Raw genomic sequence first — 24648 nt, forward strand, 5'->3', positions numbered from 1 at the left:
CACTAGCCAGACATGGCTAATAAGATTTAACCAAAATAAAAAAACTTAGTTCCTCAGCATTATTCACATTTCAAGTGCTCAACAGTCAACTTTCAAGGACTTAACAGCCATATGCGACCAGTGAGTATAGAGAGAACAGATTATACAATACAACAGAAGAGATATACAGTAGAATAGAAAGTTCTACTTGATAGTACTGGCCTTGATCATTATCTGGTAATATAGTAAAAGTACTTATTGAATGAATAGAAAGATGGCTCCTAAGGGTAATGTTTATTTGGAGAGTAGGAAGAATACAACTCAGCTAGTTTCATTTTTTATGATCTTGGGGTCAGATTACACAGAGCCTCAAATGGCAAGTTATAAATTTGAAATTTATCTCAGTAGGTAAAGTGAATTAAAGGCTTCTGAATAAAGAACAATCCCTGCTTATACAGAAGATGAACTGAAGAGGAAAGATCCAAGAACAATGCCTTTCTTTTAGTAGGCTCCATACCCAGTGTGGAGCCTAACATGGGGCCTAAATTCAAAAACTAGAGATCAAGACCTGAGCTGAGATCAAGAGTCTTAAGAACATTTTTTTTTTTTAAGATTTTTATTTATTTATTTGACAGATCACAAGTAGGCAGAGAGGCAGGCAGAGAGAGAGGGGGTAGAAAGCAGGCTCCCTGCTGAGCCTGATGTGGGGCTCGATCCCAGGACCCTGATATCATGACCTGAGCTGAAGGCAGAGGCTTTAATCCACTGAGCCACCCAGGTGCCCCCAAAACAGTGCTTTTTAAGGGTTGAACAGGATACTGTTACACTGGGAGCCACAGCATTTTCAAGGAGGGCAAGCAGTTAAATTCATCAGTTAACAGATTTTGGTTGAATAATTACTTTACGTCTGGCACTCAGTTACTAAAGATATAGCAAGGGGAAAAAGACATGGTTTTGGCTCTTTTGGAACTTACAGTGCTCACACAAATGAAAGTAAACTAGATGCTACAAGAGAGGGTGTACATGATGCTCGATGAGTAGATAATAAAATTGATTTAGAGGAGGAGTATCAGGAAAGGCTAACCCAAAGAAGCGATGAGATTTTAAAGAGTAAATGATGATGGGGGTGGAATTAAAAGATTTGGGAGAGATCATTTTGACCACTGTGTACTGATGGGAGGAAGGCTAGAAGTTATCAGTAATCTGTATCAGGATGATGCCAGCTGAGAGAGAGAGAAGGAATTAAGAGTTATTTAGGAGGTACAATTCAGAAGACTTAGTGACAGACTAGATCTTCACTGTCCAATATGGTAGCCACCAGCCATATGTGATGATTAAGCACATGAAATGTGGCAAGTAGGAATTGAGATGTATTCATTTTAAGTGTGAAACATAATCTGGACTTTGAAAATTTAATATTTAAAAAGAAATATAAAATATCTGATTTTAAAATATGGAAATAAGATTTTGGACATATTGAGCTAAATCAAAAATATCAAAATTAATTTCACCTGTTTCTTATCTTTTTGGTGTAACTACTAAAACATTTATGGATATTGCTAACATTTTTACTGAACAGAGCTGGAATATATAAGGGGAAGAGGCAAGTATCGTGACTAATATCTAGGTTTCCCATTTGTAGAAGAGAGTAGAGTGGTGTCATTTAATGAGACAGAAAACACTGTAAAATGGATGGGTTTGAGATGGACCATCGCAGTGCTCATTGGACATGCTGAGATTGAGATATGTTTGAGACACCCAAGTAGATCATCTCTTCCAAATAACTCCTTGATCAACATAGTCACTGCTAGAGTAGGTATTTGCATACCTAATATGGTTATTTATGTGGATGGCTGGCATTCTGTCCTAAAGTTCATCAGAGAAAATATGGATTTGCCTTCTTTTAGCTTACTTTATTATAATCTGTCCTTCTCTCTAGTCCATTATTTGGACACACTTAATAATACTTTTAATTTTTTAACACTAGGCGACCATCACTTGAGTATATAGAAAATCTTATTCTTAAGATTGATTCTCAAGAAGTTAACTTTTCTTAGAACACTGAAGCCAAATAATAGATTCAACGATCTATTATTAAGTGCTAAATTCTTTGAAACATGCTGCACACACACATCACTTCACAGAGAAATCTATATAGTTACATTATTCTCTGAAGTTAAAAGTACACAACTTTTAAAGTTTAAACAATTTAGTGTTACAGCTTGGAAATACCTAGTTTCAATATACAGAAAACCTTCCTTACATAGCTAAAAAAGGGTTTAACACTCCTTCCTTGATTTTCTTTCAAAAAGATTCTGGAATCAAAATACCTAGCATCTCTCAAAACTTTTACCTGACTTTACTAACACGAGGAAAATAAACACATTATACCATACCTCAGAGGCTGACATAAAAGTTTTAATAGAAAGGATATTCAATACTTTACCCAAATATATATTGTATAATCCATTTATATCATACTTTCTATACTTTATTTCAACTGCTATTTAGAAATTCCATCTTATACCTAAAAACAAATTTACAATGCAGCTTAAATCTCTAATTTCTAATCTGATATTGCCACCACAGTGGTAATCCCAGATTCTCAGAAAATGCCACAAACTTCTAAACAAACAAAACTTCTAAATGTCCTATGTCACTTTTGGTAGATGAGGGGCGTAAAAATCAAATGGTAAGTGTTAATTTAAGAAAGTTGTATTTTGCGGCGTCTGGGTGGCTCAGTGAAGCATCCAACTCTTGATTCTGGCTCAGGTCATAATCTCAGGGTTGTGAGATCAAGCACCACTTGGGCTCCACCCTCACTGGAGAGTCTGCTTGAGATTCTCCCTCTCTACCTCTGACCACCCCCACAGGCATGCTATCTCAAATAAATCTTTAAAAAACAAAACTGTATTTGTATTTTCCCTTAAAATTTAAGATTAATTTTCTTTCTCTCTTATAGAGCCTATTTTTTATAAAGCCAAGCATGATCAGGCTGGAGAAAACACATACTGTCAAAAGACTATGAGATTTCTCACCTAAGAGGTCAGTACTCTTTAAATTTGTTCACTTTGTCAGTCTCTACGAAGGATTCAAAGCCTCTTGACTGTACCACTTTCATTTTAAAAATAACCCCATTTTAAAAATTGTCAGCTTTCCCTTGCCAGTTTCCATAAAATCAAAATTACTATTTATAGCTTCTTATGTTATCAAGTACATACTAAGAAAACAATGGCAGGATGAATAATGATATGAAAGGGCAATCAACTGATTTAAGTCAGGGGGTCATCTCCTGAGATTCCAGAAGCATTCCCCCCATTCCTCACCCCCAGAGTGTCAACCAAAAATGTACCTTCAGATATTGTCAAATGTGCCCTAAGGTGCAAAATTTCCACCTGAGACCACTGCCTTTTAGCATCATTTTCCAAATACTGTTCTATGGAATATAATTCTTTGGAGATTCAAATAAGTTGGGAAAAACATTCTTTCCTGGGAGTGTTTCAATGCCTATAAACAAATGAGCGGATTTGAGAAGCTCTGCAGTAAAGAAAACATATGGTTATTTTTCAAGGTTAACTATCTCGAAAAAATTGCCCCAGAAGGAAGTGGGGGAGGAATGTTCGCCAAAAGACTTCTGATTGCCATTTGCTTTCTAGCTTGCCACGTAGAAAAATAACCTTTTTTTTTTTTTTTTTTTAAGATCTGAGAGAGGGAGAGAGAACGCAAGCATGCATGCCTACGCACGGAGGGGTGGGGCAGAGAGGGAATCCTCAAGCAGACTCCCAGCTGAGAGTGGAGTTGACTGGGGCAGGGGTATTCTGTCCCAGGACCCTGAGGTCATGACCTAAGCTGAAATCAAGAGTTGGCCACTTAACCTACTGAGCCACCCAGGTGTCCCCAAAAGAAAGACTTCTTTTAGGCATACATGATTTTAGTAATAACAAAAACTTTCCGGTCTTTCAGTATGGACAATGGATAAAACTTTTTAACATATAAAAAATAAAAATTTCTTTTATGAGTTTCTAAATGCTTTTAATAAATGTGCCTAATTCATAAACAAACTGGTTCACAACTTGAAGCTATTAACAGAAATCACACACAGTTGAACCCTGAACAATGAGGGAGTTAGGGGTGCTGAATCCCTACACAGTAGAAAATCCATGTATAATTTTTAACTCACACACAACTACTAATAGTCTACTGCTGGGCGCCTGGGTGGCTCAGTGGGTTAAGCCGCTGCCTTCGGCTCAGGTCATGATCTCAGGGTCCTGGGATCGAGTCCCGCATCGGGCTCTCTGCTCAGCGGGGAGCCTGCTTCCCTCTCTCTCTGTCTACTTGTGATCTCTCTCTGTCAAATCAATAAATAAAATCTTAAAAAAAAAAAAAAATAGTCTACTGCTGACCAGAAGCCTTAATGCTAACAGTTAACACATATTTTGTGTTGTATTATACACTGTGTTCTTATATTAAGCTAGAGAAAAAGAAACATTAAGAAAATTATAAGAGAAAATATATTCACAGTAGTGTACTGTATTTATCAAAACAGAACAAAAAGTCCACCTATAAACAGACCTCCACAGTTCAAACCCATATTGTTCAAGGGTCAACTATAATTACATAGACATATTTTATAAAAGCTGATTAGTTACATTAAATTAGATGTATTTAACTATTAGATACATTATTTTAAAAGCTGATTACCTTAAAATCGACAGGTCAAATTCCAATAGCAATGCACCATAATTTTAAAGCTCTTTTGATTATGACTAACTAGACAAGGGGTTTGCAAATTACCATTTGCCACCTATTTTTGTAAATAAAGCTTTATCGGAACACAGCTATGCTGATTAATTTGTATTGTAGTGACTATATACGAAAGACTACCATAGCATGCTAAATAACTTAAATTCACAATGGTATGTCATTTGTACTTACAGTTCCTCGCCTTCTAGAAACTTTTCAGAATTCCTCATCCACAAATTCAAGGCAATAAAGATTTTGTTTTATCATAGAAAATATTCACACTAAAAGATTTTATAGTCCTAGCTTTGGCCTTGCTAATGAGTGAGCCATCTGTCTTTACATTCTACTTAGCACAATTAAAAAAACAAACAAAAAAAACCAAAGATACTCACTGAATTTTTGTTTTTGTCGATGGCAAAATAATAATTTGAAACATTCACTAATAGTGCACTTATCAATGGATGTACAGCCATTTATTTTTTATTTTTTTAAAGATTTTATTTATTTGACAGAGATCACAAACAGGCAGAGAGGCAGGCAGAGAGAGAGAGAAGGGAAGCAAGCTCCCCGCCGAGCAGAGAGCCCGACTCGGGGCTCGATCCCAGGACCCTGAGATCATGACCTGAGCCAAAAGCAGAGGCTTTAACCCACTGAGCCACCCAGGCGCCGCGTACAGCCATTTAAATAAACAAGGTAAATTAGGTCAGAATGGCTAAAATCAACAAATCAACCAAGAGGTGCTGGCAAGGATGTGGAAAAGGGGAACCTTCCTGCACTGCTGGTGGGAATGCAAACTGGTGCAGTCATCGTGGAAAACAGTAGAGAGGTTCCTCTAAAAGTTAAAAATAGAACTACCCTATGATCCAGCAATTGCACTACAAGGTATTTACCCAAAGGAGCTTGAGAGTATTATGCTAAGTGAAGTAAGTCAGAGGAAGATAAGTACTGTATGATTTCACTCATATGTAATTTAAGAAACAAAACAAACCAGCATAGGCTAAAAAAGAGAGAGGCACACCAAGAAACAGATTCTGAATGACAGAGAACTGATGGTTACCAGAGGTGAGGTGGGTGGGGGGATGGGTGAAACAGGTGATGGGGATTAAGGAATGCACTTGTGATGAGCACTGAGTGCTGTATGAAGTGCTGAATCACTAAATTGTACACCTGAAATTAATATTACACTGTTAACTGAAATTTTAAAACTTAAAAAAAAAAATTAAAAATGAGGTAAATTAGAACTATACACACGAGTTTGAGATGTTCAAAATGTATTTTGAGAAAAAGTTGCAAAATACATACCATGTAATTCTACTTTCGTTAAAAAACACACAGAAAAACATACCAGTTATATACACATACACTTGTATAAAACTAAAAGCATACATACTAAAGTTTATTAGGTGGCTGGGAAGGGCTGGAGATTTACTTTCTCGGATGTATTTAAAATATTTTAAATCAAAGTTAACATAAGCTCATACTAAGATATACAAAGCCAATTCATATGATACAAAGAATATTTAAATGTTAAAGCCTCCCCTTCCCCCCACCTCCCCAACTGCTATCACCAAGAAAAGTTCTCCTCCTACCCAACTATAGCTACTATTAACTTCTGGAGTTTGGCATTTCCTATGTATAAAAATGTTTATTTTTAATAACCCAAAGTAAGTGATTTCTACTTGTATGCACTGAAGAGGACAGCTCAAAGTAAGGTAAAAACAGTATATTCCCAAATTATTCATACACTGGTAAAGAAACAGGGAAAAATGAGGACAGAAAACCAGAGAACTGAAAATTCAGTCTGATCATACAGAATTTTGAAAAATACACCTAACAAAAATGTCTTGAAATACTTTCATTTTAAAAAACTCATTTTCCTTATTGTAAATTATGTTCATAAAAATTCAAAACCTTACACATTATGTGGTAAAAGCATGTCCTCCATAATTCTACCCACAAGAAATACGCAGTTTGTAGTTTACAATCTTCCACACTGCTTTCCTCCATATACTTATAATAACCTATTGTGTTGCTATGCATTTTAATGAATTTGTTAAACAAAATAAGATTTTTTACATGTTCTTAAAATAACTTAAAAGCATTTTAAAACAGTTCTTAGAAACTAGTCAAAAACAGGTGAATTTATTGATACTAGAGCAAAGATGCTTCTCAGCCAGATAATTTGTTCCTTTGATTGTTATGTCCCCATTAACCTAATATGGATATACTATCCTTATACCAATGGATAATGGAAGGACTTTGGAGTTCTGGGGGTAAAAGAGGCCTGAAACTGAATCAGTTTCATTGCTTACAAGTTCTTGGCCAAAACAGTTAAGTTTGCTTTAGGCTTATGAAAAAAGCTAGTATTACCAAACTCACAGAATTGATATAATGCATATGACAATAGAAGCACAACACTTGTCACATACCAATCACTATTATCAACAAAAGTTTTGTTTTAGCTGATCACATGCTTTAGTCTAATATTGAATGAAGGTTCTTGGCTACAGTTTTCTTTTCCCATGAAACTAATCACTTTGATATAATTAAGTCTGGGATGGAAATTCCAATCCCCCACATCTATGCTTAATTGAATACAAACATCCCAAAATGTGCATATTCAGTTATTCTACTTCTAAGAATTAATTTGAAAGAATTATAAGGGTCAAAAATTCAGTCACAAAGATAGTTATTGCAGTATGGCTTATTAAAAAAAAATATAAACAACTTCACTGTCCAAAAAGGGATGGAATTAAAGAAAGGATTATACAAAAACACTGAAACTAATGGTATAGAAGTATGTATTACATAAAAGTTACCAAACAGGATATAAGTGCAAAAAGTATAATCAATCCTTGAAACACAGAGAAAACCATCTGGAAGTTTTATTTCTGGGCAAATTAAATTTTTCTTTTAATCTTTTAATATGTCTACCTCTCTACAATGAACATGTATAAACAACTTCACTGTCCAAAAAGGGATGGAATTAAAGAAAGGATTATACAAAAACATTGAAACTAATGGTATAGAAGTATGTATTACATAAAAGTTACCAAACAGGATATAAGTGCAAAAAGTATAATCGATCCTTGAAACACAGAGAAAACCATCTGGAAGTTTTATTTCTGGGCGGAGGAATTAAATTTTTCTTTTAATCTTTTAATATGTCTACCTCTCTACAATGAACATGTACTATTTGTGAAACAATTGCTTTAAATAAGAAAATGTTCTGAAATTAATTTTCCCCTTCAACTTATGCATGTTAATTTCCTTCCCCCTCTTCAATTTATGCATGGGAGAAGAGCAGCTAGTACAGGCCCTCCAACTTTACACAAGGCCAAAACTTAAGCAATTATCTTTTCCATTAAACTGCCCTTGGTTGGAGCACCTGGGTGGCTCAGTTGGTTGAGCGACTGCCTTCGGCTCAGGTCATGGTCCTGGAGTCCTGGCATCAAGTCCCGCATCGGACTCCCTGCTCGGCAGGGAGTCTGCTTTTCCCGCTGATCTCTCTCCTCTCATGCTCTCTCTCTCTCTCAAATAAATAAATAAATAAAATCATTAAAAAAATTTTTTTAATAAAAACAAACAAAAACAAAAACAAAAAACTGTCCTTGGTTTATTCACCAGACCTTCCCATGTATAATCAAGTATGTTGAAGAATGAAAAAAATGTTAAAAAGCATAAATGCCAAAACGAACTAAATGGAACATTTCCTTCTTCTTTCCACAAGGTCCTTTTGTAATGTACTTGGAAACACCTATGTCTTACTACCTTGGTGTCAGTGACTGGAACAGGGGAAAAAAGTTTTTGAAAGCTAGTTTATATCATTAAATACTGTGATATATTAGAAAATTTACAGGTTCTCCAATAGTTATGCTTTTTGCAAGATAACATATTCAATAAACAAAGGTCCAGGGACCTGGAAAAGATATGTTTTCACTCAATAATTTAAGTTCCACAGAGCAAATATAGTGTAGGAATAGACTACAGTGAAGTATTAGTTCAGTAACAATAAAAGATCCTGAGGTAAATAACCGTACACAGCCATGAAAAGAGGGGCAGAGTTGCTAACACAAGCTAAGAATACTTCCACCTTAGTAATTTTCTAGTTTGGACTAGGTTCACTAAATCTAGGTATTAGTGACTCTTACACACAGATCAGAAATATATTAGATCTCAGCCATGCAGAATTAGCCAATGTGTCTAAGAAACATGAAAATGAGCAGTCTAATTTTTAAAGAATTAAGTCTGGCCTGGTTCTTTAAAGAGTCAATGGACTCGCTAATAAGACTTCTGAGCCGGAAATGCAGCATCTGTCTTACGGTTCTGGTTTGTGATCTTTTAGGATAAGACTTTAACGATTAGAGGAATATCCATGCTACCCCTCACTTTTTCTCCATGGTCTTAAGTCCCTGAAGCCAGAGACTGCTCCCATTAACTTCTACTCTGCTGAAAGAGGACAATGGAATTTACTGCTTCTTTTCTGGCAGCCTCTATCTGTTGTGGCTTAAAACAAGATCTTGCAGACATAAAGTCATGAAACAGTTCACAATTTCTGCTTGAACCTCTCATTGTGCATAAAGGCTGGAAAAAGACATAAAAGGAAGCAAAAGTTGTAACAGTACTATGAGGATTAACTGATCTATGCTCATACCTGAGAATTTAAACATGTAAAATTTCAACAGAATATAATGTATATATCTAGAAAAAAGTGGTATAAAACCTTCCAGAATATTCTTTGAAAGAAACCAAAGCACAGACTGCTTCAAGTCAGCTACTCTTCAACATCTTGATATATTTTTAAATTATTCATACAATCATAGTAATTTTATCATTTAGCTTAACACGGATCTTAAAATTAGTCTCATATTTATATATTTTGGGTCATCTTAAAGCATCAAATCAAGATGTTTAGTTACTTTTCCACAGAAAGGAAGACATGAACAGTTGGGTTTGTTCACAAAATTACCAGTAACAGGAACTGACAATAAAAGGCTAATTTTTCATAGACCTGTCTTAATTACTCTTTGTCTAATTATTCTTTGCCAACAAACATTCGCAAACCAGAGAAACAATGGAACGTGTAGAAACATGTTTCCGTGACATAATGCCACTCCTAAGTCTTTCATTAAGTGTTCATAAACGAATCACTCTACGATCCTGTTTATACAGGACACCCACCTCTGATTCTTCTATAATTCACTCTGTAGAAATTCGCTTTTGATAGGTTCTGGCTGCATCGCTTTCCATTCATGGACATACATTACCAATACAATTCAGGAGGCCAACAACTCCCATCCCCGATTCCCTATTAATGAATCATCAATATACGCCACTGGAAACCAGTCCAATTCCCACGAATTTTCAAGGACACGGGGTAAAACCCTGAACACCTCAACAACTTAGCAAAAAAAAAAAAAAGGGGGGGGGGGCTTTCTGGGCCAGATGAACCTGCAACTCATATTCTGATGTGTGCAGCCTAAGCTTTCTTTTTCTTACTTTTCTGAAAAGCCGTCACGCAGAGAGATGGGGAAAGGAGGAAGGGCAGAATGAAGAATTCTTTGCTCAGCTAATGGGAGATACGCGCCCGCGGCCGGTAATCCCCAGCAAGCCCCGCTAGAGGTAACCAGACATCTTTTCACAGATTTGTTCAGGATATCGAGGAGGTTCTGCACCCCCCCCACCCCCCCCACCCCCGGAAAACTAAAGCAGGCCCGCTGGGGAACAGAGGCAGGGTGGGGATGTGGGCGTGAGAGGGTACAGAAAGGAGATGCGCCAACTATTAGAGTGAAGTCCCTTGTCCTTTAAGGAAAAGCAGCTTTGCAGTGCGACGAAGTCCGACTCCCACCTGGGCCCGCCAACCAGCGGTCTCCAGGGATTGCAGTTGATGGACTGCACCTGTCATCACAAGGTTCGGCGCGCAGCAGCAGCAGCCAGCAGGCGGGACCCACGCAGGGTCGGGAGGAAACGTTTGTTAGGGTCGGGGTTACGATCAAGCCAAGGCACTTACGGGGTACACCTGTCGCTGTACTCATTGGCGATGGTCTCGATGCCGCCACTCCTTGCTACAGCGATGTAGCAGTTGAGAAAGCCGAGGTCAATGCCAACCACAGACATCCCGCCGCCGAATCGTCGGGGAGCTGGTGCTGAAGCCTCCCGTCTGGGAACCGCGTCCTTTTCTGAGCTGTTGCTCCAAGAATTGGGACTCCTACGAGAAGCAGAGGAGAAATGACCCGAAGTCGCTACGCATTAAATCTAGGGCAGCGCGTCCGGGACCAGAGGAGGAGATAGAGGCCTCCCGCGCCGCAGGCTCCGCCGCCTCTATCTCTCTCCACTGCGGTTCGACCGCCTCCAACCGGCAGTTACAGAGGTCTGCGCCTGCGCGCTCGGTCGCCGGGGAGGTGCGCGAGCGGCCGCTCTGCACCCGAGGCTGCTCCTCGCCTCCACTTCGGCCGCTTCCGTCAGTACTCGGGCAACGGCTGCCCGAGAAGCCGAGGGTTCGAGAAAGATCTGGAAAATGGAGGCGGCCGAGCCAGCGTAGGGTGGGAGGGAGAAGGCGGAGCGGGGAGGATCAGGGAGGAGAGGACGCAAAGCAAAGGGAGTTTGCTCGCCATCGCGCGGCAGCTCGGAGAGCTGCGACTGGGTTGGGTGAGAGGCAGCCGGCCGACCCCGCGCGTTGCCAGCGTGTTTTGAAGCACTGAAGCACCCCTTTTGAGTTGTTTGTGGCAACCACAGGCACGCCTTTTACAGCAGCTGGATACTGCCTAGGCTTGCTCGAAGTGGGACGCGCAGGCCACCGCCTCTCTTTCCCGACGAAGTGCCACCCGCAGCCAGGGAACCCACCGGCCGGCCTCGCCGCCCCGAGGGGCCCATGTGCTGGCAGCCGGAGCGCTCGCAGTCTGACCGCGCGGTCCTGCCGCCCGCCCGCCGCGCCCAGCTCTGTGAGGTGGCGCCCATTGTGCCGCATGGCGGCAGCCTCGCCTCTTCTGCAGGGGCGCCGCCGCTCGCAGGGAAAGGAGTCCTTTTCATTTCAGTTCCCGCAGTGTCTTGTGTGAAAGCCAGCTGAACAAATTTTAGGGGTTTGTTTTTCCTTATCAGGGCCTGAAATGGCAAAAACCAAACTTCTACCAGGAGACAAGAGCACACTAACAACTTGATCTTCCTGTATCTTCCTTTAAACCATTATAAAGATGCAGTCTCCACTAACACTTAACCTCTGAAAAACAGTTTCACAGAAAGCTGACCTTAAAATAAGTCTGACACTGTGATACCAGGCAAGACAGTGCATTGCATCCAGACTCTGCCCTTTGTTCCGTAGAAAAGGAGCCTAGTGTCGTCCCACTGTCTGCCTTCATTTGATCTGCATCATTGTCTAGCCAAAATTTAATCAAATTATAGTTTACACTTACAAAGTTTGGCTGTCTTGTTTCTCCTCGTTCACTTCTTCCTGTGTTTCCTGTTCCTTCTCACCCAATTCTTTATGTGTTCCGTGTTTCCTATTTGTTTCCGTCTTGAAATTGATTTTTTTACTACTCTCATCGTTCCTACTTGTTCTCTTCTTTAAAAAACTTAGACTTTTTACTACTATCAATGCGGTAACAGCAGCAGCAGCAGCAAGTGTGGCTACAGCTCCTGCAGCTGTTGCCATGAGTAACATGAAATCCATTTTCAAGGGTAATACTAAGGAGACTGGAATGTATGGCATTGTTTTGACTCCAGTCTTTCTATATTAAAGAATCCCATCTCTCTCCCGTGTCAGGAGCACACAGGAAGACAGGAAGCTCCTGACTGACGCTGGCCGGTCCTCTTGGATGTGGCTAGACTGGGTGGGGGGCCTCCCAGCAGGCAGTGCGTGAGCAGAGCAGGGATTGGGTACTGCTGCCCCCAACAGAACCTGGGCCCCCAGTCCTACTGGGCATCTCATGGCCTCTCGCTTTCCTCCCCAGATGCCTCTTCAGCTAGCATCCTTTTGAACCCGCCACCATCTAGATTTTTTCCAGAATTATCCTGAAACTCTCCTACGACCATTTATTTAATCATGCTTTCTGTCTGTAGAATTTGAGGGCATGAGGATGATTCATCTGTTAAAGAACACTTAAAACATTAGAGTAAAAAGAAACAGTTGAGGTCAGGAGCAAGGGGATAGCACCACATTCTTTACATAACTGGAGAGGAAATCACAGAATCTAGTGGCTAAAAGCATGACAAGCTTTGGGGTCACATAGACCTGGGTTGTAGTCCCAGGCTCACTTAACAGCATTAGGACCTTTGCCAAATTACCTAATTCACCAAGTCCTAGGTTCAAAATCTGTTAAAATGATGACAAATATACCTACTATGCTCTTTTTATTATTAAATAATGTAAGTGTAACAATAGTACCTTGCTGGCACTGAAAATGCAAAAAAAAAAAAAAAATGGTAATTATGCCTGTCACTAGAATATGGGGATTATACTGATTTAGTTACACTGATCCATGTATACAGCAGCCATGCTGTACTCTCATAAATTCTAACATTTGTAGAGTTTCTTTAATTTCCTGTGTATAGAAACACAGGAAACAACTATTTTTTCTTCATTTTTAATCCTTCTTGTTTTTTATGTTGCCTAAACTCTCTGATGTTGAATATGAGCAGTAATGATGAGCATCTTTGTCTTGTGACTAATGTTAAGTACTTGTACTTATGATGAAAGAAATTAAAATTATCCTCTTTTCCTAGTTGCTAACTTTTTCTCATCTGTGGACATTGAAACAACAAATGTTATTTATCTATTGGTATGACATTTTTCTTCTCCCTTAATTTGTTAATGTGGTGAATATTAATAGATTTTTCTAATATCCTTGTGTTCCTGGGACAAACCAGTTAGACCATGACATTCTGATTATTTTTAGATATATTGGATTTGGGTTATGATTATTTTATTTAGAATGTTTACATTTATAAGTAAGATTAAGTTTTCCTTTCTTTACTCATCTTGTGGATATCAGGATTATATTTGCCTCATAGAACTTGAGAGGTTTCCTCTCTTTTTTCTTTTCTCTGGCAAAGTTTTGGTAAAATAGGCTGTAAACATCTTGACCTGGAATTTAGGAGATTTATGGCCACCAGTTAAGTTTCTTTAGTGGTAGTCTATGTTTTCTATTATTTCTTGAATCAATATTTATATTTTTATTGATAATTTACCATTTCATCTAAGTTTTCACATTTGTCGGCATAAAGTTGATTATTCACTTGTGAGTTTTGAAACTTTCTTCTGTAGTTATATATCCACTTTTCCATTCTTAATATTGTTTATTTGAATCTTTTCTTCTTGGTTCTTTTTTCTGCTCTTTCATCTTTCATCTGCTCTTTATTATCTCCTTCTATATTTTTTAAGTTTACTTTGATTTTTCTGATGTCATGAGTTTAACACTTACAGCATTAGTTTTCAGTCCTCCTTGTTTTCTAATAGGTATATTTGTAGCCATAAATTTCCTTCTAGATACCACTTTGGCTGAATCTCTGTCTGAATTTTCGAACAACTGAGAAGAGTAGGCAATGGAGATTTTAAAAAATCAATATTATTACTGATAAAACTGGTATTACAGAAATAATAATGTGTCTTATAGGCTTATAATTACTCTACCCCAGAATTAAGCAGACTTACCTAGTTATAATAAAACACATAGCTCCACACTGAGGCCTGTCCCTGAAAAAATCCAAGAAAAATTGGATCAGAATGTATGTAGGCTCTCAAGAGAAGTGAGAACGAGGCTTAATTATTCCCAAACTCATCAAGTTAAGTCACTTTCCCCACTAAAAAGTGTTTTAGCCAGTGCTTATTTAGGTTTGCCAATTTGTTCTTTGCTTACTGCATCCCATTCCTTCCTTCTGGGTTTTTAATTTCGGTAATTTTTTAAAAGATAATATTCATTTATTTGAGAGAGAAAGAGAGAGTGAGAGAGAGAAAGAACACAGGGAGAGGGATAAGCAGGCTCCCCACTGAGCAGGGTGCCCAATGTGGGATGAAATCCCAGGATCCCGGGATCATACCCCAAACAGAAGGTAGACTCCCAACGAGCTGAGCCACCCAGGTACCCCTGAGTAATTATTTAAATAAAGTCCTCTAAGTGGTGAACTGGTTTGTTGTTCTCTGAAAAGAAAAAATTTCTTTTCCCTAATTTTTGAATAATAATTTAGCCATGTGTAGAATTCTTGATAGTTAGTTACTTTCCCAAAACAGTTAACAAAACCAAAAGACAACTGACAGAATGGAAGAAGATATTTGCAAACGACGTATCAGATAAAGGGCTAGTATCCAAAATCTATAAAGAACTTAGCAAACTCAACACCCAAAGAACAAATAATTCAATCAAGAAATGGGCAGAGGATATGAACAGACATTTCTGCTAAGAAGACATCCAGATGACCAACAGACACATGAAAAAGTGCTCCACATCACTCGGCATCAGGGGAATACAAATCAAAACCACAATGAGATACCACCTCTCACCAGTCACAGTGGCTAAAATTAACAAGTCAGGAAATGACAGATGCTGGTGAGGATGCAGAGAAAGGGGAACCCTCCTACACCGTTAGTGGGAATGCAAGCTGGTGCAACCACTCTGGAAAACAGCATGGAGCTTCCTCAAAGAGTTGAAAATAGAGCTACCCTATGACCCAGCAATTGCACTACTAGGTATTTACCCTAAAGATACAAACGTGGTGATCCGAAGGGGCACGTGCACCCCAATGTTTAAAGCAGCAATGTCCACAATAGCCAAACTATGGAAAGAACCTAGATGTCCATCAACAGATGAATGGATAAAGAAGATGTGGTACATACATACAAAGAAATACTATGCAGCCATCAAAATAAATGAAATCTTGCCATTTGCGATGACATGGATGGAACTAGAGGAGGGTATTATGCTTAGTGAAATAAGTTAATCAGAGAAAGATAATTATCATATAATCTCTCTGATATGAGGAAGTTGAGAGGCAACGTGGGGGGTTTGGGAGGTAGGAAAAGAATAAATGAAACAAGATGGGATCAGGAGGGAGACAAACTATAAGACATTCAATCTCATAAAACAAACTGAGGGTTGCTGGGGGCGTTAGGGGGGTAGGGAGAGGGTGGTGGTGGGGTTATGGACATTGGGGAAGGTATGTGCTATGGTGAATGCTGTAAGGTGTGTAAACCTGGCGATTCACAGACCTATACCGCTGGCGCTAATAATACATTATATGTGAATAAAAAAATAAAAAATTATAGGGGGTGCCTGGGTGGCTCAGTGGGTTAAAGCCTCTGCCTTCAGCTTGGGTCATGATCCCAGGGTCCTCGGATCGAGCCCCGCATTGGGCTCTCTGCTCAGCAGAGAAGCTCTGCTTCCTCCTCTCTCTCTCTCTGCCTGCCTCTCTGCCTACTTGTGATCTCTGTCAAACAAATAAATAAAATCTTAAAAAAAAACCGTAAAAAAATAAAAATAAAAATAAAAAAATTATTAAAAAAATTAGTTACCTTCCCTTATCTTTGGGCTTCCATTACTATTGAGACTAAATATTGTTCCTTTGAAAGTCATGAGTTTGTCTTTCTTTTTTCTTTGATATTTTGTAGCTTTATTATGTTGTGTCTAGGTGTGGATTTCTAAAAATTTATTCTGAGATTTTTGTTAACCTAAGGATGAATGGTTTTTTGTTTTTGTTTTTTGGTTTTTGGGACGGTTGGTACTGCAGAAGTCTCAGATATTCCTTTGATTATTGCTTCTCACCCCTTCTTTTCAGTTTTTTTTGGATCTCCTGTTAGAATATATAGGTCTCTTTATTCTAACCTCTATGACTCTTAGCCTCTTTTTGTTATCTATTTTTAATTTCAAGCACTCTGCTATTTTTAGATGTTTGTTTTCAAACTTGTCTGTTCTTTCAGACTGTACTGTCTTATTTCTCCTCCTTTAAAAAGATCTATTGTTTTAAATGTTCTAATTTTATAGTCTCTTATTTTATCACCTTTTTAGTTCTTGAGGGCTAATTCTGATGGTCTTATCTACCAACTCTGCCACAATGTACTTTCTCATTTCCTCATAAGATTTAAATATTTGACCATAAATTCATCTTCACTAAGGCAAATTTTACTGTAGGGTTTTTGTGTACCCTGGGTCATAGAAGTGTCCCAGAGATGTTTTGTATTTGTCAGAAACCTGAGGAGTCTTACTGGTCCTAGATCAGTTTTAATTTCTCAGTTTAGAGTTCATATACCATGCATATAGTGCTTATGTGTATATACGGTTGACCCTTGAACATGGATTTGAACTGCACAGGTCCACTTTTATCTGGATTTTTTTTATTAACTATAGTACAGTACTATAAGTGAATTTTCTGTTCCTTATGATTTTCTCAGTACTTTTTCTCTAGCTTTATTGTAAGATTACAGCATATAATATGAAAAGTGTGTTATCGGTAATGATTCTAGTCAACAGCAGTCTCTTAAGTTTTTGGGAAATCAAAAATTATACATGGATTTTTAACTATGCAGGGTCTTGGCCCCACTAGCTCCCATGTTTGTTCAAGGGTCAACTCTACTATGTCCTGGCAGAAGCCTAGTTGTTTTGATTTCTCATAGATGACTTTTTCCCTATTCACTGCTTTGAGATGGTTGTCAATCCACTTGTCTACTATGGTTTGGTGCCTACTTTTCTAGTCTCTCTTCTTAAAATAAAGAGTCTCTCACTCATGTGTGGAATTTAAGAAACAAAACAGATGAACATAGGGGGTTTAAACAGAGAAGTAAACCATTAAAAAGACTCCTTAAAACGGAGAAAAAAACAGGATTGCTGGAGGGGAGGTGGGAAGAGAGATAGGTTAAATAAGTGATGGGTATTAAGGAGGGCACTTGTGATAAGTACTGGCTGTTATACGTAAGTGATGAATCCCTAAATTCTACTCTTGAAACTAATATTACATTATATTTTAACTAACTAGAATTTAAATAAAAATTGAAACAAACAAAAAAGAAAGCATATGGGAATAGCCATATGCTAACTCTTAAAAAATTTTTTTAAAAGGGACACCTGGGTGGCTCAGTCATTAACCGTCTGCCTTTGACTCAGATCATGATACCAGGGTCCTGGGATCAAGCCCTGCATCGGGCTGGACTCCCTGCTCAGCAGGAAGCCTGCTTCTCCCTCTCCCACTCTCTCTGGTTGTGTTCCCTCTCTTGCTATGTCTCTGTCAAGTAAATAAATAAAATCTTAAAAAAAAAAAAAAAAGAAAAAACACTCCTTCCAAGCTTTTAGTACACATGATGTATTCAGTTTCAGTTCCCTTACCTTACCAGGGCCCAAGTTCATAATCCTATCCACATGAGGGTGTTGAAACTACTCTTAAGGTCTGTAGATGTTTCTGACTCCTCTGAGATGTTATACAATATTAGCTCCCAGCAACATTCCTAGCCTTGAGTATTTTTGTTGCTGACATTTTTGTTAAAAAAAATTCTTTTAGATATATTTTATCCAATATCCAACATATCCAATATGTTCATTATGTTTGTGGGAAAGGGTATCTGTGTAAATTCAATCTGCCACATTGCCAGATATTTAGCTCATATACTTGCGATAAATATTTGATCCAGAATCTCTACTTCAACTGGATTATTGCTGTAATTTGCTTCCTGGTCTCTCCACATTCAGTCTTTTCCCTATTTACTGTGCCAACGTTGTCTTCCTAAAGCATTGCTTTGGCTTTGTTATTCACTTGTTCAGAAAATTAGCGATGGTTCTTCCACTGTGTAAATTCTTCACTCTGGCATTCAAAGCCTCTCACAGTTTGACCCACAACTTACTTTTCCAACTCTATTTCCTATCATTTTTCTACATTAACTGTTTTATCCTAGCCAGCTTGACCTCTTGACCTCTTACTGTTGCTCAAAGATGACAAATTTCTCCACCAAGTTTCTGGACCACTGTCTTTCTCTGGGACATAGCTCAAATTTTACACCCTTATTAAAACCTTACCTTCAATATTGTTTAAGGGTATCATAAGGCCTCCCAAGAGTGCCTCAAGTTAACTGTTTCTTTCCTTTGCTACCATTTTGTACCTTTCTTTATGATATTTTCCACATTCTGTTCTCCACCAGTTATTTTTGTCCATTTTACTAGATTATAAACTCTAAATTATGACCTTTACAAGATTATGAGGGTATAGGATGTATTTGTTTTTGTATACTTCAAAACTAGCCAAGGCATTGAACTAAATAGTGTACAATAAATTCTTGTGAGATAAGTAGGAAATTCACCCTAATAATAAATGCTATAATAAATGCTATGGTAGAGATTTGCATTGAAGTCTAGAAACTTCTGTGTTTGAAGGGCTAGAAATGGGACTGTCTGTCAAGGGAGGGATCCTTTGAAGCAGGAAGAGCTCAAAGGAGGCAACTTTAGAATTACGCCTTAAAAAATAAGTAACTTTCAAGGTAGATAATGAAAAGGAGCGAGCTAATGAGCAAAGAGGAAAAAAAAGTACAAAAAAGATAAATGACATTGAAAAATAAGGTCCAATGGCAGAGGCATCAAAAAGCATGTTGTGTTTGGGGATCAGAAATTACTGGTAAGCCTATAATGCCTAGGAGGACAGATGTGATACACAGCTGAAGTCTAGAGCTAGAGCACAAAGGATCCTGTATTCCACAGTAAGAATAAGAAGTCTTTCATTTATCCTGCAGGCTAGCCATTTACCTTTTCAAGAATGAAGACACGTTTTTAATGTAACAAAAACTATGCCTCTCAAAGTAACTTTTTAAAAGCTTTTATTGAAATAGGATGTCCATGTACTACCATGAGTTCAAGAATATTTCAATGCAATCTTGTATTTTGCTAATCCCCTAAACTTGTACATATGTAAACAAAATTGCTACATATACATAAAATCCCACTTTAAAATTCTATTTTCATTTTTAATTGGCATATGGACTCCTAAGTTACTTGCAAAAACTGCCCCCCAACCTTGCCCAATGCTGATGACCTGCAAGCCCGGAAGTAGTACTGTAACTTACTCAGAAACATTGAAATATATGGAGACTGACATGATCAGATTGAGAGTTTAAAAAATACTCTGGTGGCAGTGTTAAGAATGGATTAGAGGATGGTGAGAATGGATACAAAAATGTTACTTAAGAGACTGTGGAAGACTACTAGCAGTCTTTCAAAATCTAATATTTTGTCTTGTACACATGGCTGCTGAACTGCAGACTATATTTCCCACCCTCTTTATAACTAAGTATGGCCATGTGACTGAAGTCACTAATATGTATATTCAACATGTGCAACTTCCACACCTTTCCTGGTTAAAATTTCTTCCACCTCCTGTGATTTATTTTTCCCTTTTCCTGTCAGTGGGAACACAGATTAGCCAGAGACCCAACTTTGATTATACAAATGAGTACAATGTTCTAGGACAAGTGTTCTTTACCTTGGGGAGGGGGTCCCCATATCCTCAAAGGATCCATAGGTAGAATTAAACAGGGATTGTTTTGAACTAACCTTTAACTAAAATTTAACATTTTTTTCAATTTTGAATATAAACACAAATAAACACAGTTGTATTTTTTAAAAGATTTTATTTTGAGAGACAGTGTGAGTGGGGGGAGGAGCAGAGGGAGAGAGACAATCTCAAGCAGACTCTGAAGTCTGAAGTCTGAAGCCCAACACTAGGCTCAATCCCAGAACCGAGATCATGACCTGTGCCAAAATCAAGAGTTGTACACTTAACTGACTAAGCCACCCAGGCACCCCACAAATTACAGTAGTATTAATAGTATGTGATTTTTGAGGGAGAGGAGATGCAACATGGGGGGTTAATGTGGTAGGAGAAGAGTAAATGAAACAAGTTGGGATTGGGAGGGAGACAAACCATAAGTGACTCTTAATCTCACAAAACAAACGGAGGGTTGCTGGGCAGAGGGGGGTTGGCGGGGGGGAGGTTATGGACATTGGGTAGGGTATGTGCTATGGTGAGTGCTGTGAAGTTTGTAAACGTGGAAATTCACAGACCTGTACCCCTGGGGGGGAAAAAAAAATATATATATATGTTTATAAAAAATAAAATTATAAAAAAAAAATAGTATGTGATTTTTCCCACCAATAGAAATCAGATATTTTCATACCACATTATAATTATTGGATAAATATTATTTTTGTTTTGTCTTTTTCCACCCCCCTAGCAAACCTTGCTGTGAGAACACAATGTTAAACTCACCAAAACAGATGAATATTTATACTTTTGCCACTGTGCACCAGAAGTTCAGCTGGCTCCATTTCTGTTCATTCACAGCCTCCAAAAATCTCTCTCTATAGTTTATCCCCTCTAGTTTAACATTCCTTTACCCGCTAAAATGTTAAAATCTTGGGGATTTCAAATGTACTATCTTCTACAACATTTCTGAAAAAACAAGACAGACTCTTGTATAAAGCCTTGGAAGCTCTGTTTTCTGTCTTTAAGTCAATTCCGAATTCTGGCAAAAATTTTGTTACTCTCTGCTTATTAATGAAGCTAGAATCAAGGAAAAAAGCTCATCTATAACAGTTTTAAACTTTATTATCAATACACAGCACACTAATTTTCAAAGGTATATTTTTTGTTCCAAGATATATTCACATTAGTCAGATTTTTTTATTTTAAAGATAAAAGCAGACACACCATTTTATATCTTTTCTTTTCCACCAACATGCTTATAGTGCCATAAAGTCATTAATTTTTTATGATCAGATCTAGAATCTATCTTATAACAGGTATATGGTAACATAAACTATGCATAGTAATACCTGAGCTGTCTTAATAGAGATGTTGTAGAAGAAAGTTTACTTCTGCCCATAAATATGATGACATCTCCTGATAAGCTTTTAAGAAATATTTGTCATATCATATGATTTTAAAAGATGAGAAGGCAGTTATATTAAGAGAAGAACATTTAAAAAGAATATACTTTCATTTCTTAGATTTTAGTATATATTTTAATTTTCATTACAAAAGAAAAGGATTTTAAACTAATAGAAATAACATACTACTTAAAGTCAAATGTCTCCTTAAGGTTTGAGTCTAAGTAGGAAGGAAACCCACATTTATCTGATTTTTAGTATCTAAAATCCCTGAAAAAGCATATGCTTTATTGTAGAATTATTCTAAAAAATACTGACAGTAATAACACTCTATCAAATCGTACACAAATGGCAGCTATATAATTTGTATGTTTAACAAGTTAAATACATGTGTTTCTTAATCTCCTGATGAACTACCTCCAATATCAATATTAAGGAATTCTTTAATTTTATCATATAGTACCAACACCAAAGCACCCCCTGTACCACGAAGGATATTGGAGAAGGCACCACGAAAAAATGCACTGATTCCCTCATGTTGGTATATCTTCACAAAGCAGTCTAAAGTTCCTTTATATTGCCGTTCCACCTCACCACTCTATACAAAGGAAGACAAATAGTTTGCCATTATTTTACTATCTCTCATCTTAAAATAGTTTTTTTTCAGCACTAAGGACATATAAAATTAACACTGTGTTGAATAAGTATGTTGCATTAATGGACATATATAGAATATTGTACCCAGTGGTTGAAGAATACTCATACTTCTCTGGCCCACCTAAAAACTGATCATATATTAGGCTTAACAAACTTCAAAAGATGGTTATCACATACTATTATTTACCCTCTCACAACATTGCAGTTAAATGAGAAACTGACAGCAAAAAAGATAACTAGTAAACTATCAACTGTTTAGATACTAAGAAAAACACATCTTAGAAGATATTTAAAACCTAATAATAACCATAAAACTCCTTAATAAATTTGCAAGATGCAGTTTGAGTGGTAAATTATAAGAAAATTAATGACTTTGAAATATTAGAAAGGAAAAGCTGAAAATTAATGAGCAACCTGAACATTTTTAAACCAAAAGAAAGTAGAAATAAGAAAGTAGCCAGCAGAAATTATGGAATTAAGGAAATAGGAAATAAATACAACAGAAAGCATGCAAAGTCAAAGTTAGTTATTTGAAATACCTTACTGACAAATTTCTAGAAACATTGAGGAAAAACAAGAAAATGTTCCAAAATTATTAGAAACATCAAAGGTATCATCACTGTAGATGATCCAGAGATTAAGATGATATTAACAACTTCATGATGCCTATTTTGAAAACTCAGAAGAAATGGACAAGTTCCTTAAAAAGTATAATTTACCAACAGAATAAAAAATAAAACATTAGAATAATATATGAAATTCACTTAAGTAATCTAATCAGTTGTTGAAAATCCTCATATAGAAAACCATGTGTCCAGATAGCTTTATATGTGAGTTCGCTAAATATTCAATTTAATTCCAATCTTACAGAAGTTATTCTAGAAAAGAGAAAAAGTGGAATACTCCACTATATATTTTATAAATATAAAGGTTTTACAGGCCTTGATATCAAAATTAGGCTAGGACAATACAGGAAGGAAAAATAACAAACTAAAGTCACTGAAACAATGCAAAACTCCTGAACAAAAACTAGCCAATCAAACCCAGCTAAAAATACAAAATACAATACATAATGACTAAGATGGGTTTATACTAGACATATATGGTTGGTTTAGCTTTGGAAAACAGATAAATATAATTTATTAACATATGGAAAAAGAAAAATGAAATCATCTCAAGATACAGAAAATCATCTCAACAAATATACAGAATCACCATTCATGATTAAAAACTGTTCTAACCCAAAACAGAAAGGAACAGTCATAATATGATAAAAGATAACTACAAAAACCAGACAGCTAACATTAAATGATGTAACTTTGAAGGCATTCCTATTAAGACTAGCAAAAAGATTGTTAGTTATTACTTCTTTAATACAGTAACACTGAATCATAGGTCTCAGCCAGTGCAGAAAGGCAAGAAAAGGAAATAAAAGGTACAAGAATTGATAAGAAAGAGGAAAAAAACCTAGTATTACTCATAGATTATATACCTGTGTGTAAAAAACAACAACAACAACACACAACTTCAGAGTGTACATATAGATTAGCTTTTGTAGTTGGGTTTAACAAAGAAATGAAAATAGAAAAATTAAAGTACCATTATGGGTTTGCATTGTATCCCCCCAGAATTCATATATTGAAGTCCCAATCCCCAGCACCTCAGAATGTTACTATATTTGGAGACAGAGTATATATGTATGTATGTATGTACATATGTATGTATATATATATGTATATATTTACAGTATATTATTTGTTTCAGAGGTACAGGTCTATGATTCATCAGCCTTACATAATACCCAATGCTCATTACAACACATAATTATATATTATATATATATATATATAAATATATATAGTTATATATATAGTTATATAACAATAACCTCCCCAATGTCCATCACCCAGTTACCCCATCCCTCTCCCCATCTCCTCTCCAGAAACCCTTCGTTTGTTTCCTATAATTAAGAATCTCCTATGGTTTGTCTCCCTCTCTGGTTTTGTCTTGTTTCACTTTTTCCTCTCTTCCCCTATGATTCTCTGTCTTGTTTCAGTTTTCATAAATATCAGAGAGATCATATGATAATTGTCTTTCTCTGACTGACTTATTTCACTTAGCATAGTACCCTCTAGTTCCATTCACATCATTGTAAATGGCAAGATTTCATTTTTGATGGCTATGTAATATTCCAATGTATATATGTATCATATCTTCTTTACTCATCAGACAGGATCTTCATAAAAGTAATTAAGATTAAATAATCTTGTTAGGGTAGGCCCTAATCCAATTTAGCTATCTTTATTAGAAGAGAAACAAAAAAAAGGACCATGGGAAGACACAAGGAGAAAGCTATCTACAAGCCAAGGAGAGAAGCCATCAGAAGAAATCAACCCTGCTGGACACCTTGACTCAGACTTCT

The 24648-nt window shown here is 37.1% G+C and overlaps 2 protein-coding genes across 3 annotated transcripts in view; both read right to left on the minus strand.

The window, feature by feature from the left end:
• Positions 1 to 12470, minus strand: part of HSPA4L (heat shock protein family A (Hsp70) member 4 like) — a 49822-nt gene extending 37352 nt beyond the window's left edge. The window contains exons 1-2 of one of the 2 annotated variants that reach the window (XM_032857985.1): positions 12132 to 12470; positions 10733 to 10930 (exon numbers count right to left, since the gene is read on the minus strand). In XM_032857985.1, the coding sequence (XP_032713876.1) occupies positions 10733 to 10930; positions 12132 to 12427 (494 nt within the window). In that variant the 5' untranslated portion in view covers positions 12428 to 12470. Of the gene's footprint in view, positions 1 to 10732; positions 10931 to 11565; positions 11670 to 12131 lie in introns of those variants that run through there. The other variant, XM_032857986.1, reaches the window with a different exon arrangement.
• A 9247-nt stretch (positions 12471 to 21717) lies between these two features.
• Positions 21718 to 24648, minus strand: part of SLC25A31 (solute carrier family 25 member 31) — a 30001-nt gene continuing 27070 nt past the window's right edge. The window contains exon 6 of the mRNA XM_032858019.1: positions 21718 to 22167. Within this exon, the coding sequence (XP_032713910.1) occupies positions 21967 to 22167 (201 nt within the window). The 3' untranslated portion in view covers positions 21718 to 21966. The remainder of the gene's footprint in view (positions 22168 to 24648) is intronic.

Source organism: Lontra canadensis, unplaced genomic scaffold, assembly GCF_010015895.1.
Source record: "Lontra canadensis isolate GAN:19392208 unplaced genomic scaffold, GSC_riverotter_1.0 scaffold1, whole genome shotgun sequence".
Lineage (NCBI taxonomy): Eukaryota > Metazoa > Chordata > Mammalia > Carnivora > Mustelidae > Lontra > Lontra canadensis.